At 39.9% G+C, this 16,734-nt stretch overlaps 1 protein-coding gene and 1 long non-coding RNA gene across 7 annotated transcripts in view; one reads left to right on the top strand and one right to left on the bottom strand.

The window, feature by feature from the left end:
- Positions 1 to 12,311, top strand: part of DDR2 (discoidin domain receptor tyrosine kinase 2) — a 172,619-nt gene extending 160,308 nt beyond the window's left edge. For 3 of the 4 annotated variants that reach the window (XM_043876640.1, XM_043876639.1, XM_043876638.1), the window contains 2 exons: positions 1,300 to 1,449; positions 5,879 to 12,311. In XM_043876640.1, the coding sequence (XP_043732575.1) occupies positions 1,300 to 1,449; positions 5,879 to 6,013 (285 nt within the window). In that variant the 3' untranslated portion in view covers positions 6,014 to 12,311. The remainder of the gene's footprint in view (positions 1 to 1,299; positions 1,450 to 5,878) is intronic. The other variant, XM_043876637.1, reaches the window with a different exon arrangement.
- LOC122676988 lies at positions 1,361 to 16,665 on the bottom strand. 3 transcript variants are annotated; one of them, XR_006335683.1, is made up of 4 exons: positions 16,243 to 16,665; positions 15,877 to 16,033; positions 5,507 to 5,683; positions 1,361 to 1,490 (listed from the first exon to the last, which is right to left on the bottom strand). It is a non-coding gene; the product is annotated as an uncharacterized LOC122676988 (long non-coding RNA). The 3 variants fall into 3 exon arrangements; XR_006335685.1 differs by lacking the exon at positions 1,361 to 1,490 and adding an exon at positions 4,270 to 4,325; XR_006335684.1 differs by lacking the exon at positions 1,361 to 1,490 and adding an exon at positions 4,725 to 4,853.
- Positions 16,666 to 16,734: the final 69 nt, after the last annotated feature.

Here is a 16,734-nt window from a genome sequence, read left to right as displayed (position 1 = left end):
GGGCTCCAAAATCACTGCAGATGGTGATTGCAGCCATGAAATTAAAAGACACTTACTCCTTGGAAGGAAAGTTCTGACCAACCTAGACGCATATTAAAAAGCAGACACATTACTCTGCCAACAAAGGTCCATCTAATCAAGGCTATGGTTTTTCCAGTGGTCATGTATGGATGTGAGAGTTGGTCTGCAAAGAAAGCTGAGTGTCGAAGAATTGATGTTTTTGAACTGTGGTGAAGACTCTTGAGAGTCCCTTGGACTGCAAGGAGATCCAACCAGTCCATCCTAAAGGAGATCAGTCCTGGGTGTTCATTGGAAGGACTGATGTTGAAGCTGAAACTCCAATACTTTGGCCACATGATGTGAAGAGCTGACTCATTGAAAAGTCCCTGATGCTGGGAGGGATTGGGGCAGGAGGAGAAGGGGATGACAGAGGATGAGATGGCTGGTTGGCATCACCAACTCGATGGACATGAGTTTGAGCAAACTCCGGGAGTTGGTGATGGACAGGGAGGCCTGTTGTGCTGTGATTCATGGGGTCACAAAGAGTCGGACACGACTGAGCGACTGAACTGAACTGAACTGAATGTGATTATTAAGCTTTGCTCCCTTTAAATATATTTCATGGTGTTATTAAACATTATTAGACCGAGATTCAGAGGGTTTTGGTCCAACTCTCAATTTTTCTATTTTAATAGTCTTATAAACCAGGGAATTTTAGTAAACCTATGTTGTCTTACTTTTCTGATCTAAAAAGTAGGAATAAATATTATCTACTTCAGCACTGTGATTATTGAATAGAACATGTGCAAGTATTTAATGGATGTTGACTGCATCTGAATCTCAGAGATCACTTGTCTGTCCTTCAAGACTGTGATGATCATTGAACAGGAGCTACTCGAGGCATTCACACTGGATTCCTGTATGACACAGAGATATTTGTATCTCTTCCTATTCTTATTTTGCCTTTCCCATGGGCATTTACCTGAGGCTGCGCTAGATCCTAGAGTTTGACCTTCTAACTCTCAGCGGGAGAGTCAGGTAGCTTATGGCCACATCCCTTTCAGTCCTTGGATCTCATCTGCAAGAGAAGTAGACCGCAGCAGAGATCCTGAGGGTCAGAGAAGTGTGGAGGCTGGCATTGAAACCACTCCTATTGTCGTTTTCAGATTCCCAGCACAGATCTTGGCAGTTCCAGTATTCCTTGCCCTGTGTAGTTAAAAATTCTATTTTATGAAAATCTCTCTGCTCTTGTTGTACACAGATTATTCTGACTTTCTCTTCTTTTCCTTACTTAAACAGGGCAAATTCACCACAGCAAGTGATGTGTGGGCCTTCGGGGTGACTCTGTGGGAGACTTTCACCTTTTGCCAGGAACAGCCCTATTCCCAGCTGTCAGATGAACAGGTCATTGAGAATACTGGAGAGTTCTTCCGAGACCAAGGGAGGCAGGTGAGAGCTGCTGGGGCGGAGAGATGTGGCCTTGGGTGCCTCTGAAGGTGAGAGAAAGAAAAGTTCTGATTTAACAGGATAGGCCTGAGCTGGAAGATGGGCTACCTGGATGATAGTCATTTGTCACTATGTATCCAGGTGATGTGAAAGACCAAGGTCCCCCCCTAGGCATCCATACACTCTACTTTTTCCGTGGGTCAACCCAGTGGTCATTGGGGAGCATGAGAGAGTTCCATCAGGCTTCTCCATAACTCAAAGACGGTGGTGGTGGTGGTTTAGTCACAAAGCTATGTCCTACTCTGTGAGACCCTGTGGACGGTAGCCTGTCAGGCTCCTCTGTCCATGGGATTCTCCAGGCAAGAATACTGGAGTGGGTTGCCATTTACTTCTCCAGGGGACCTTCCTTACCCAGGGATTGAACCTGGGTCTCCTGCATTGCAGGTTGATTCTATACTGACTGAGCCATCAGGGAAGCCCTAGTCAAAGATATCAGGAAATAAATCCTGTCTCTCATATTTGATCTGTGTCCTGGTCTAGACTGTACAGTTTATCTTTGTGGTTGAGGAACATAAGAATAAAAACATAAGCTAAAAGTGAATAAGGGAGTTATTAGCATTTGTTAAAAATTTGGTTTGGACTATTTAAAAATATTTCTCAACTTACGTGCCCAGAGACCATCAAGTGCATCCTGGCTTTGCTGTTCCTGGAAGGCACCTCTGGGCTCAGATGTTGTGGCCTCTCGGGACTCAGGAAAGCCAAGCTTCTAAGCTGATAGGGGCCCCAGTTCCTAGTTAAGATACTCCAAGTTTCCTTTGGATAACTCAGTGTCCAAAGTTCCTGTGAGATGTGGGATTGAAAGCTTGCTGGTGGCTGAAGCGCTGAGCCCCCAGAGTGACTTGGAGTGTGGCATCTCAGACAGGAAAGTGATAACAGTTGAGGAGAGGGAAAAGGCTCTTGAAGAAAATTAAAAGTGGATCCTCTGTGCTTAACCAGATTAAAGCAAACAAAAGATAAGGGAATGACTAGAGACTGTGGAATAAGCAGGTTAAAAATAGGAGGAGGGGGTCCTAGAGCTTTATTGTGATCCTCTGTAGATATTTTGGTAGCAGGGGATCTAAATCATCTATTTTGGTTATGAGGTAATTGCCTTCTCATCTTGGCAAAAGGCTGATTTAGTACTGGGTGCGTGAGATAAGGCGTAGACCAAAGAAAAAAATTTTTTTCTGGACTAGGAGCATGTCATGGCCACCTGGGTGACCTATTAGATGTCTAATGGCCAATTAAAGGTGGTGCATTCTATTAGAAAGTGTAATTTTTATTCATCATAACAATAATTCTAATTTGCTTACATCCTAGAATTATAGGCAAAGGGAGGAATATTTTAAACCTTTCAGTTTCCCTGATTTTATTATTCAGTAACTTAAATCTCACATGCAAAAAACAATTTGTATGAGGCACAACTGAACTAACAAAACATTCAGCCAAGACAGGCATGCTTCCCCTCCCCACACTTTATGTCCACTGTCTGCTTTGTATTATATGTATTTTTGATATCAGCACTAAATTTTTGATATTAGCACTAAAAAGTTGCATATTAATTAATCAAATGTTATGCTATTCATTTTCAAAGAAAATGTTGTTTTATCATTTAATGGAAGTTTTAAATTCTAATAATCTCTGGGATTTAACTTTTCTTATTTATTTTTAACTGCTTATTAAAAGGGTCCATCATGTTCACTTTTACTAAATGATGCGAGAGAGTCAAATATATTTTGACCAACTACTAAATGGTTGAATAATAAAATTACATATTTGAGTGAAGCCAAGACCAAAGCATAATATCACCATCATATGTTGAGTAAGCTTCTCACCTATAAGTTTAAAATTTTGATAAAAGTTTATTTAATTCAACATATGAACAAACTAAGCATAATTCACTAAATTTGTATTTTATAACAGCTTACAAATTTTAATTACTTTAAATTTTATTGTTAAAATTTCAGTATTCAAATTTTGAAAGTCTGACATTAGAGTATAAGTACAATAGTTATTCATCACTATCAGCTGCTAGATGGATTTTATGGACTCTACGTATGTGATCTAATTTGTATTCAAACAGCATTGTTAATGTCACCAACTTGTTGAACATAGCAGATAAAGTGCAGGAGAAAACTTTTCAGTAACACAAATTCTAGAAAGAATCTTATCCTTAGGGCTCATAGCTTAGACAAATCTTAAATCTTTCATAGCTAATTAAAAATGCTTGGAAGTCTATAATAATAATTCCAGTAATTTTAAAATGTATTTGACATTTTTTGTTTTCGATTTGTTTTTACAAATTGTAAAGAATTCTCAGAAAGCACTTTTCTTGAAAGCTCATGGTCTAAATGAAATAAATAATAAAAAATTAAATACAGTTTTAAAAGCTTATTTTGTTTGATGTTATGAAAAGTAAAATACTATCAACATAATGAGAATTATTACCAAATATAACTTTATTTGCCAAGTTTATACAACTTTGGAAAGGGCAAATAATTTATTTGTCATTTCATTTTATTGATATCTGTTGGCTCAAAACAGATGTATTTTTTTCTAAAATGATTTAGTGAACACCCTAGATAAGGCTTAACAGTTTTAAGTTTCACAAGTAGTATACGAGAGTGTCTATTATCCTGTATCCTTTATAATATTAGTAATATTTCTTTTAAATACTTGCTATTTTGTAGCCATAGTCACTTCTAACATACTGAGTTAAGGTTTGTCAGATCTTATTATATATTCAAATAGAAGCCAGAGGTATTTGTCTTTTTACTTTTTAATTAAGAATTGATGATGGAAAACTCCTTGGCATTGGTCGTAGCAATGGTTTTCTGGATCTGACAACAAAAGCAAAGGCAATAAAACAAAAATAAACATGTGGGACTACATCAAACTAAAAATCTTCTTTATAATAAAGGAAACCATCAAAAAGGCAAACTACCAAATTGGAGAAAAATTTGTAACTCATATATCTGATATGGGTTAATATCCAAAATGCATAATGAACTCATGCAACTCAAGAGCAAAAATCCCCCAAACCATCCAATTTTAAATGAGCAGATCTGACTAAACATTTTCCCAAAGAAGACAAACAGATGGCCAGCAGGTACATGAAAAGGTGCTCAACGTTGCTAGTTATCGGGCTTCCCAGGTGGCGCTAGTGGTAAAGAACCTGCCTGCCAATGCAGGAGACATAAGAGATGTGGGTCCAATCCCTGGCTCAGGGTGGTCTCCTGGAGGAGGGCATGGCAACCCACTCCAGTATTTTTGCCTGGAGAATCCCATGGACAGAGGAAGGAGCGTGGAAGGCCAGGGAAGTGCACATCAAAACCATCCTGAGATATCACCTCACACCTTTAGAATGGCTATAATCAAAAAGACAAGGAACAACAAATGTTAGTGAGGACATGGAGAATAGGGAAGCCTCATGCATTGTTGAGGGGAATGTAAATTGGTGCAGCCATTATGGAAAACAGTATGGAGATTCTCCAAATAATTAAAGATAGAACTACCATCTGATCCTACCATGCATGATACAAGCTGGTCTAAGTGTGGGAGAAGGCAATATTGAAATAGTTAATTACTAACCAGCAGCAGATGTTGGACCTGTGATTCAAAGAGCTTGAGACATTTAGGTTTGGTTCAGGAATATGTCAGTATCCAAGGTTTTAAAAAGCATAGGTCAGGAAATGACAGCAACACGTTGCAGGCAAGCACATGACCTGGAGTCAGTCTTGCTGGGTGGACACAGTAACTTGCTTTGAGAATAGAGCCAAATACAGCTCTAGGTTGGAATTCAGGGCAGGGCTGTAGAGGGGTTAAATGAACAAATGTTGGTGAATAATGTAAAGAAGAAATCCAGTCTTCCCACCTGGGGCCAGTACAGGAGGAGAGCACAGAGAAAGCTATGGTTAAGAGCTACGTGGATACATCCTGTGTCTCAGTGGCTAAGATTCCATTCTCAGCCCAGGAGCTAAGGCAACTAACATACTTTCCGCACTTGCCATGATTGGCTCACCCGAGATAAAGCTCACTGTGGATAGGCTATAACTGGAGGATTAGGTGTTCTAATCACTTTCCAGTCAAAGACGTCTTCTTGCTTCAGTTTCATCTTTTGCATGATGGTTAGCAACTTAGCATGCACGCACGCACAGGGACCACAGGATGGCCCATCAGGAAGTTCTGCTCCGCAGATCTGGAAAAGAGAAAGAGAATGGAAAGGGGATTGATATGATGTAAAATGCTCGTGAAGAAGACGGAGAGACACCACACCCATTTCAGTTATCAAGTCCAAGAAAGTGGGGAGTGGGCAAGTCGTACCGTGATGCAGCGACCCTTTCTCCACACTCTTCTAATAGTCTCCTCTTTCGTTCATTTTTTGTTTCCAAAGACTTACCTCCCTCAGCCTGCCATTTGCCCTGACTCCGTGTATAAGCTGATGCTCAGCTGCTGGAGAAGAGACACCAAGCAGCGGCCCTCCTTCCAGGAGATCCACCTTCTGCTACTTCAGCAGGTGGATGAGTGATGCTGCAGAGCCCGGAACAGGTCCGCCTCACGAGCCCCAGCAGCACCCTCGCTTAAGCCACCCCATCTGGACACTGAATGCACCCGGGAGACAGAGGCTTGTTTGTCTTTCTCTCTTTCTGTCCCTCGTCTCCCTCCACTCCACTCCCCCACTCTCTACCCCTGACACATATATACTTTTTTTACATTAAAGAACTAAAAAGAAAAAAAAAAGCCTAGGACAGATAAAATCTAGTAAAGCATCTGACTTGATATACTTAAAGTATTGGATAACAAAGGCTAGATAATTTAGATAATTTATAAAGGATAAATATGTTTGTGTTTATGAATGTGCAGATTCTACAATGTATTTTCCCTGTCACCTTTTAAAAAGTGATTTCAGAAAGAAAAACTTGAAGAATGCTAATGTCTTAGGAAACATGAGACTAGGCGTAGGGAAAACACTTGGTAAGTGTGGAGAATCTGATGACATGGTATTCAGTAACTAGTCACCAATGGTTTGATTTCCTAATTTGGCCTGTAGACATGTCCTAAACTCTGCATTTCCCTCTCCTGGCAAAATAGATGTTACATGCTTGGAAAAAACTCAACTTACTGGAATGGTGGTTTTGTTCATTCCTGAGCAGGGATGAGGGTTGAGATCTATATGCATAGGAAATACAGAGTATGTACATAGGAAAGAATATTTACTGCAAGGCTCTATGAACAGGGATTGTTATTTGGGAAAAAAAATGTGCCTCATGCATGGAAATATTCTTAAATAGAGAATGGACACAGGAAAAGGGGTCAGTGGACGACAGGTAACAGATGTGCTGCTCATTTCCTCACAGGGTCCTCCTCTCACCTTGTTCAGACATTTTCAGGTGTGTGTTTTAGTGAGAGCCTGATTTTGAGTCAGTACAAACTGTTGTTTCTATAGCTTGATCCTAGGCCCTTTGGTTCATCTCCTCCAAAACTTCCAGCTCTTTTAATGGATGAATACTCTATGGAACCTATGTGCTGGGGATGAAATTTCTCAGGCATAAATCTGAAGGTCATGTACAATAGGGAATAGATACATTCTGAGTGTTTCCAAAGGGTTGACTGAGGATTGGTGAAAGGAAATTACAGGGAGATTGATTTTAACTCCCTATTAGGGAAAATATAGCCAGAGGCAGAATATACAAGGATGAATGGGCTGCCTCGAGAGGTGGGGAGTCCTTTGTCACTGAAGAGGTTGAGATACAGGCTGAAGACTAGGAAAGAAAGAGGTAGGGTTTCAGACATCATACGTGGTTGTGGGAGATGATATTTTATGTCCTTTTAACCCTAGGAGTTCTTGAGAGGAGCAGGTTGAGTGTGGAAGAGTCATCTGCTGCTACTGCTTGGGATTTACACTCTTGCCTTGGCGATGGTATGACCAGCAGAAAAAGAAAGCTTGAGGCTCTGGCTTCAGAATCCATGGATACTGATAACACTGTTAAATAAAAATCCCCTCAGAACAGATTCTGAGCTTTCACACTCCACAGATCCTCAGATGCAGTAGGAAACAGGAAAAGGGAATGAGATGGTCTTGAAGTCTCTTCCAGCTCTGATATATTCAGACCTCATTGGATAATTGAATCTACAATTGCTGCAGACTCAGTGTCCAGTCATCTCCTGCTCTGAAAATTGTGGTCAGCAAAAGAGATCATGTGAAGAAGTCACGATAATAGTAGTAATAGGACACCTGCCACTGGCTCAGTGCTTTAAAGTTTATCATGTGTTTCTCCATACTTTATCTCACTTGATATCTGCAGGACCAGACATGTCCTCATGTTCTTTTATACTTGGGACCTGCCACACACTCTGGTCTTCTCAAGATCAGTAATAGCTTTGTGTACTATTCATAGTTCCCCAGAGAAACAGAACTTTTATATATATATATATATGTATATATATATATATATATGATTTATTATAACGAATTGGGGAATTGAGTTACATAATTATGGAGACTGAGGAGTTCCACAAAGCTGGTGGTGATGTACTTCTGAGAACCAGAAGGTTAAAGGTTTAAGTTGAGAGCAGAAGACTGATGTGTGAGCTTAAGCAGTCAGGCAGAGAGGGTAAATACCCCCTACTTTTTCCTTCTATGGAGGCCTTCACCAGAGTAGTTGATGCCCACCCATGCTGGAGAAGGCAATCTTCCTTACTCAGCTCACCAATGAAAATGTTAATCTCATCTGGAAACACCCTTATAGAAAAACACCCAGAAGTAATGTTTAATCTGGGTGCCACATGTCTCTGTCAAGTTGATGCATTGAAGTTCATCTTTCCATTTCAGTAGAATCAAAGGGACTTGAAATCAGGGCCTGCAACTTGTTCTCCTTGATCCATGAGCATCTGGCAGGCCTACATTCAGACCAGGCCATGACTTCCTATGTGGCAAGAGGAACTATGTAATGTAATTTCTCCTTCTTTTGTCTAGTATCTTTCCACTTACTTCTTTTTACAATTCTGCCTCAAGCCACTGCATTGCATGATACCATACAAAAATCCTTTAAAATTAACTTAGTATGTCTAGATTTTCCTGGGCTTGAGTCATACAGGTGATCTGTTTCAAGCAACTGGCAAATATGTATTGTCAGGTACAGTTATCTTTTTCTGGGATGAGGAAGGTTCCATCTTCTGGCACTAAGACTTTTGTCCTACCAGACACCGTTTTAACTTCTCCTTTAGTCATACATGTTGCGTTCAGCAGCACAAATCTAAGAGAGCCATCAGGGTAAATGATCAAGGCTAGGTATCTAGAATTTAAAAGTAGGTGGACTTTTAAAGAATAGAAGAATGAAGCGAAGAATTATGTAGAAAAGAAGGTAGGAAAAAGGATGAGAACTGTGGGGCCTTCCTAACCTTTCTAGGAAGTCATCCTCTTCATGATATATGTGAAATGGTTTATGTCCAGATTGTGGTTGGGGGTAGTAGATTTAAGTTTATACTTTCGCTAGTGAATGTGGTGATAGCTAAGTCCAAATCTTGATGAGCTGTCCAGACTTATATGTGGACTTAGATCTGGAGTCTAAAGAGGCACCCAAGGGGAAATGCGATTTTAATGCTGTGGAAAGATCACTTGCAAGTGTACAAGACTGTATAACAAAGGGCACTATATGAACGTAGGGCAGAGAATGAATCAATGAATGTGCATGTGATTGGACAGGGAGGCAGGTGGGGTTTAGAAAGGAGGCTACATAATAGGGGTGATAGAGAGAAGGATGGGGGAGGTAAGGGCAGCAAGACAGACACAGATGGTGCTGCTGAGAATCCATTCTGAAGCATGAAAGCCAATCTCTGAAGAGAACAGAAAAAGTAAGTGTCTTGAAGATAAAAGATAAATGTATATGGAGAAAGAGGAAATTCTGGATGATAGAGATTATTAAAAGTAGTCATTAAAAAATGAAAAGTGAGGTGCAGAGTATGACATGGAAGGGAGCTTTTCAGAGTTTCAAGAAAAGATAAACCCATCAAGAATATACAAACACATAAGCAACCACCAGGGAATGACCTTTTCATCTCATGGGCTGTAGGAGAGGGAGGCAGTTTGAACATGGGTGTTCTAGACCACCTCCAGTGCCAGGGATTCATGGTGGTGAAAAGAGATCAACTCTGTCTGAACTGGACTTGGCTTTCCAAGTGCTGCTTTGGAAATGAAGACCAAGTGGGGAGACAGGGAATTCATGTTAGTTCATGAGGCTCTGTCTTCCCTTCTTTGTTTCTGCCACTGAAATCCATTTTAGATAATGCTCATCATTGTTGTGCCCAGAGAGGCCACAGGGAAACACTGGAACAACAGGCTTAGGTTAAACTAGACGAAATCTTGTTCTATATCTGCACCAAGACGTATGTGCCATATTGGAACCATGTATTTTTCTAGTCCCATCCAGGCGTCCCACAAGAGAGCCATGATGTGGGGCTAAGCCATTTGTTTCAAGTAAAGGAGAACAGGAGAAAGGAAAGAGATGAAGATGTTCTAAGGAAATAGTGTAAAACAGAATAGCATCTGTTTTGTCCAAAGCTACAAAAATAAATGGAGAAAATCACAGTTAAGGCTTAGATTACTCCCAATATAGAGCTATTAAATCTTTGATCCTAAACTGAGTTTGTAGACCTGGAATTTGCCATCTTGCTCTTTTCAGTAAGACCTCTGATATCTGGAAGCGCTTATGATGTTTCTGAAAGATGTAGATCCAAATGTAGGCTGAATTTCCTTCTGAATTAAAATTTAACATTTTTGTAGAAACAGATGAATGTCTTTTCCACTTGGTAAATGTCTTAGAATACTAAATTGAGATAGAAAGAGACTGGAATGGTTAAAGGTTTTTAGATTTCTGGCATTTTGAGTTCTCTATAGTGCAGTTAACTCTATTACTTGGTAGCAAACATATGGAGGGTAATTGTTTAGTTGGTGTATCTTTTTTCCCCCCAACTGTTAATATTGAAATACTTTAAGACTCATAAGAAGTTGCAAAAATAGTTCAGAGTTGCCTTTACCTAATGCCAGGATTTCCCATTGATAACATCTTATGTAATTGTAGTCCAGTTTCAAACCCAGAAAATTGACATTGGTATACTATTAACTAAACTACAGATCTTACTCAGATTTCACTAGTTCTTCACATTTATACAGTTCATTTCTTGATATTTTTAACCCTTGCTGATTTGTAACCTGGTCTCGCTTGGCTGCATCAGGAAAGACATCTGTAAAATCCTAAAGAGGATATAACAAATTAATCTGTTCCTTTATTAGTAAGTAATATCCTGCCTAGATTGTTTCCATATTTTCTGACTAGTTCGGCTGTTCAATTGGCTGAAACAATCCAAAAACAGCTTAGAAAAATCAGATAACGCAAAGGACAGTGAGACCCAGAGCTCACTAGCTCGGTACAGAAGGAAATTATAGGTGGTTTCTGCAGTTCCTTCCAGTAGGACTTATACGGTGGCAAGGAGAGGAGTTTAGAATAAATCAGTATTTTGATTAAGAACTAGGTGGCACTTCATCCTTGGCACCAGGAAGAGCTTTTGGAAGGAATAGAGTACAATGGTTGAGACTTATTGTGTAGTAAAACACTACTCTCAGAATATTAGAGAAGTTTCATTTACCTAAATGTCTATTCTTAAATGGAATAACAACCACATTGGACTAAACAAAGTACAAATACAGGAGCAACCTGGCCCAGAGGTTCAGGAAGATAGGGGAGTTGAAGCTTTAGTTTTGTGGATTACAGTTTTGAGTTCTATAATGGCATTTTTAAGCTGCCCTGTTTAAGGGTCACGAGATTATACGTGAGTTCACCTCTGCACACCCCACGTCCTATAAAGTTCCTAGCACATAGTGAGCACACCATAAATAATTGCTGAATTTTTTTTGAACGAATGAAAGGTAAAGCAGAAACTTGTCAACTGGCATACTAGGGTGAATTTAGGTAGAATTGCTTTGCTGTAATGTAGAGGGTTTATTTTCAAATGAGGAAAGAGGAAAATGTGCCCAAACTTGTACCTGTAAGTTACGTCCTCCATTGCTTTGTTTACTGATGTTGAAATTGATCTATGTAAATGTGTTATTCTTTGAGGTATTTAGACAGAAATGCAAGGTTCTTCTCTGCATGGTACCCCATCAAGAGCAGGGACAGACTCCGGCCCCAAACCCAGCTCTTTTGGAACAAGATTTTAAGTTTCTCCTGCAAACACCTTGTCAACAACTTCTCGGGCCTCCAAAGGTGAAAGATGGGAGTCCCAGGCTAGCTCACGCTTACCCATGTTCACAATTGCATGTAAAGGAAGAATTTGCAGAGACTCGAGGGAAAGCACAAAGGGATAAGGCAATCACTTTAGGTGAAAAACTGTTTCTTGAAAAGAGGCTTGGAGAAAAGTAAAAGTTGATCAGATTACTACAAATGCACCAAGGGTTTGTAATCTAGCCCATTCATTTTATGTCCTTTACTATTCATGATATGCTAGTCTTCCACCCCATTGTCTGGTAACTTTTTCTGAGGACCGAGTTTCTAAAGCAATGTGGTGCACTCTTCCTATGAGGAGGAAACATCTGGGCTTTATTCTTCAAGCTTTGGAGGTTGATGTGTCTTGTCAAGGGGTAAAAATAGCAAATAAATTGATTTTATTTCTGCTTAAAACTATCATAGTCATTCCAAAATAGAACGTATAAAAATTCTCTGTATTAGAAAAAAAACGAGATACCAACTGTATATTGTCTTTATTTATTCTCTGTAAGTCTGTCAGGTGATAAATTGTAAATAACAATGATTAAAGAAATATGCTACTGATGGATCCTTTTTTTTCTGTGAAAATAGCACTGGTTCTGGGCTTCGTTACCATTACTCCTTATACCCTTACACCCTTTTTGGAGACGTGACGGGATGTGAGGACCGAGCCAAGGGATGTATGTGGTGTGGATGCCTTGTTTGTTGAAGGAAATCCAACAGAGGGTTATTTACATAGGCTTCTGATATATTAATTGACTGTTTATTGAAAGAAAAGCATCTTGGCCCCTGGCATATCCAAACCTACTAGAGATTGGTGTATGTTGTTAGATTAGTCCAGTTCTAGAGAACCCGGTCCAGAATTGGGTATCCTTTACTGTTGTGGCTACAAAGTTGTCTTGTTTAATACACAGCAATCCCTTCTAAATCCAAATATGGTCTATCTCAAGACTGCCCACACATACAAAGAGCTACAAAAAACTATGATTAACCAGCACGCAGACTCAGTCTTCATAAGGGAGAGCAGGATGGAGCCACCCAAAACAACGTATATCTTATCTGGTCCCTGAAGAATACATTTATATTTTTAAAATTCTGAGTAATACTAACTTATTTTTTTCAGTGATGGCCACAATATATAAGTGAAAGGATATAACCCCTCAGAGAATAACCAGAGGTCTCATGAAAACATACTCTAATCCCCCAGTGTTTCTGGTTTGGTTTCACAATTAAAGGCCAGGAGTTCAAGTATATATGTAATGGCAGTAGGGTTGGAGGTGGAGGAGATAAAAAATAAACAGGAATAGCAGAGATGCTCAAAGAGGTACAATTCTATTCTCAACACCTATTCCCAAAGTTAAAAGGTAGGTATAAGTGATACATTTGGATCCACAGGTGATAAGTCATAGATATATATTATGTGGCTGTAAAGAATCTGCCTGCAATGCAGGAGACCCAGCTTTGGTTCCTGGGTCAGGAAGATCACTTGGAGAAGAATAGGGAATGGCTACCCACTCCAGTATTCTTGCCTGGAGAATCCAATGAACAGAGAAGCCTGGCAGGCTACAGTCCATGGGGTCGCAAAGATTGGACACGACTGAGCAATTAACACTTTCATTTTCATATATTATGCATATATCTGAAAATATAATTTATTACTAAATATAAATAAATATAAATTTATATTTATTACTAAATATAAATAAAATATAAATTTATTACTAAAGACAGAGATTATATCTGCTCTTTAATATTTTATCTAACAACTTAAAAGGCTCTGCATTTTTTTAACTGCTGATTGAAAACTAGTAAAATCAGTACTAGAAAACGGATTTCTCTCTTTATAATTTTATATTCATTTGTATTTGAAAAAGAAATGCACACGCATAACATCTTCTGGTCCTTGAGTCCTACAGAACAATATCTTATTATGTATAAGCAGCATATGACCTTTTACTATCTAATGACATTGGTAAAATGCCACTCTCAAAGTAGTTCTCGGCCAGACTGGATGTAGTGATTTGAAGAAAAGACAGATGAAAGATACCTACAAGAAAAGGTCCCATTGGCAGCTGTTTTTTGCCCCTGTTGCAAACCATAGGCAAGTTAGTTCTAGAAAGGACTGTAAGGACCCAGAACAAAGCTCTATTATGGAGGCTAAAGATATCTTTATTTATTTTTGTCTACCTAAGGACAATTTCAGGCATGATACAAGAAACCAGAGGTCAGTTTCATAGTGTAGAAACAAATGTATTATGTGAAGAATGAATAAACAGCCAAAGGTAGTGGCTGCATTTACTATGCTGATCATGGGGCCAAAGTGTGTTACGGATAAACGGCATCATTGGGTAGCATGCTTTCTTCTGGTGTCTCTAGGAAAACAGCCCATGAACAATATAAACTCAAGATGACTAGCTTGAGGTGATAAAAGTCACACTTACTCACCTATAAGCAAAACCATAAGGACTTCTCTGGAGGTCCAATGGCTAAGACTCTGCGCTCCCAATGAAGGTGGCCTGGGTTTGATCCTTGGTAAGGGAACTAGATCCCACATGCCACAACTAAGACCAACTGTAGGTGAATAAATTTTTTTTTAAAGAGTTATTAAAAAAAATTATGACTATTATTGAGCAGCATCTGACATGTGATGATTAATTTAAAGATAATTAAAGATATTATTAAAGATATAATTAAAGATAACATCTTTAAAATACAAAATTAAGTATCTGTCATCAACAGAGTCTTAATTCTCCTGGTCTCTCTGGCACATCCAGCAGTTCGGCCTATCTTTCAGAGGCTGCAAGAACCTTGAAAGCAGCAACTTTATTTGGAGAAGACCAAGGTTTCCTCACTTGGCTTGGATGGACATCACGATGGAAGGAGAGACTGCTGGTCTTGCTCCAAAGTCTTCAGGCCTTCACTTAAGTCACAGACAGTTCTACACTGGTGGTCATCCTCAGATTGTGATGATACTAAATCCTGAGTCTGGGCCCTCCCCTTATTGGCAGGAATGAGTTTTTCATAGGAGAGCCATACAACTCTATGTCCCCTCTCCTATTTATTTCCAAGTCATTTCTGAGCTCTATGTGCTTTCATGCTAAATTTCTTCAGTTGTGTCCGACTCTTTGCAACCCCATAGTCTGTAGCCCGCCAGGCTCCTCTGTCTATGGGATTATCTACGCAAGAATACTGGAATGGGTTGCCGGGCCCTCCTCCAGGGAACTGAGCTCTGGACGCTCTAAGAGGAGGCTTTGGGTCTAGATTCTAAAGATTGGGGTGTACTGTCAGACCCTATAAAGTGGCTGCTCTCTTGGTCTCTAGACATCGCTGCCTACCTGGCCCTGCCTCATCCTTACTATAAGCACATGATGGCCTCCTTCTCCTGAGCTGAAAGTTTAATTGGTGACTACCTGTATGATCAGCCCCGACCCTAGCTAACAATTAGTCTAAGACAGAGGGCCAGAATGACTCCAACACGTTTGATCACCAACAAGAAACAGTGGCCTGTGCACAGGCTGCTAACCCAAAGAACTGTGGGAAGATGTTTCAGCAGTCTCCCTCGCAATCAAGGAGTCCTTCTGATGTCAAATCCCCTGTTATCCATAGCCTTCTCCACTGTGTAGTGAACACTGCTGCCTTGTCCTGCCTCCTATTGACCACACACAGTGGGGCCTCACTCCAGAACAGTTGCCTCTTACATGTGAGATGTAATAAATCATGGATGTCTCTTTTGCCTCTGGACTCTTTCTTTGGTCTAGCAATTGGGCAGCTACAAAAGGTGCAAGACTGTAAGGGTGCAGGCCAACACCGGAGTTAATTTTACTCCAGAACTTTCAGAGAATATTGTTAAATCATGGTTTCTTTATAATAGTTGTAAGTGGGTTATGGGTAGAAGTTGAATACCACTCAAAAAAAAAAAAAAAGAATACAGGAATTATATCTTTAATAATCACATGTATTTTTTCTAACTAATTTTATTGGTGTAAGATTTATCTAATACTAAACTGATATCAAATTAATCAAAACGTCCAGGTTATTCAAAGCCAATGTAAATGACCTCAGTCTCGTATCTTTCAGAGATCATTGCTGTTTATAAGTAATTGAAACTTTGAAAGTCGTTATGAAGTACCTTCCACAGAGTTTGATACACGATGTGCAGAATTCCTTACGGTGGACCCAGACTGGTGATGGTCACATTGTTACTGCTGCTGCTGCTAAGTCGCTTCAGTTGTGTCCGACTCTGTGCGACCCCATAGACGGCAGTAGCCCACAATAAATCCAGAAACCTAAAGTAAGCATTAGAAACTTTTATGGCAGTTTGGCAGAGTACTTACATCTGTTGAATTTAATTAAAAAAAAATTGGGGCTTGTATGCGTCTTGCTTTTTATTTAATTTTTCTAGCAATTTACTTTTATTGATTATTCCAGAAGTACCCATCTGGTACTTCTTGGAAAAACAAAGCGGGTCCTTTATAAAAAAGAACTTGAGACTCACTGAAATAGGAGGTTACAGGACAGGACCCATCACGTCCTATGGAATTCTGAGCTTCTCTGACTCTACACCATATTCCAAGTTTTGAAAATTGGCAATTCATGCATGATTCTCCGTAAAGTTCTTAGTAAAATCAATGTTCATTTCCGCGAAGATGATTTTTTAGAGGAAGAGGAGGAGTTCTGGAAACAAGGTTGGGTGTTAAAATGGCACAGTGCCTGGACGGAAAACTAACTAATGATCATCTCTAAACTTCACTTCCTAGCCTCAAACCTCTCCTCTAAAATACCCAGCTCTTGGTGAAAATATCCTGAGGTCTTCCTGCCATGAAGTGCTAATCAGAAGCGCCAGGGTATTCACCCTGCGTGAGCCGCGAATCCCCTACCGGAGCGCACGGGTAGGAGAACGCCCCAAACTCGACAAAAGCCGGACGTCAACGGGGCGGACCCGGGACGGGACACCTTCCGAGGCCCAGGAGCAGGGACAGCTCGGATT

This window comes from Cervus elaphus, chromosome 20, assembly GCF_910594005.1.
Source record: "Cervus elaphus chromosome 20, mCerEla1.1, whole genome shotgun sequence".
NCBI lineage: Eukaryota > Metazoa > Chordata > Mammalia > Artiodactyla > Cervidae > Cervus > Cervus elaphus.
Note: the sequence above shows the minus strand (reverse complement) of the source record. Positions and strands in the feature narration are given on the sequence as shown.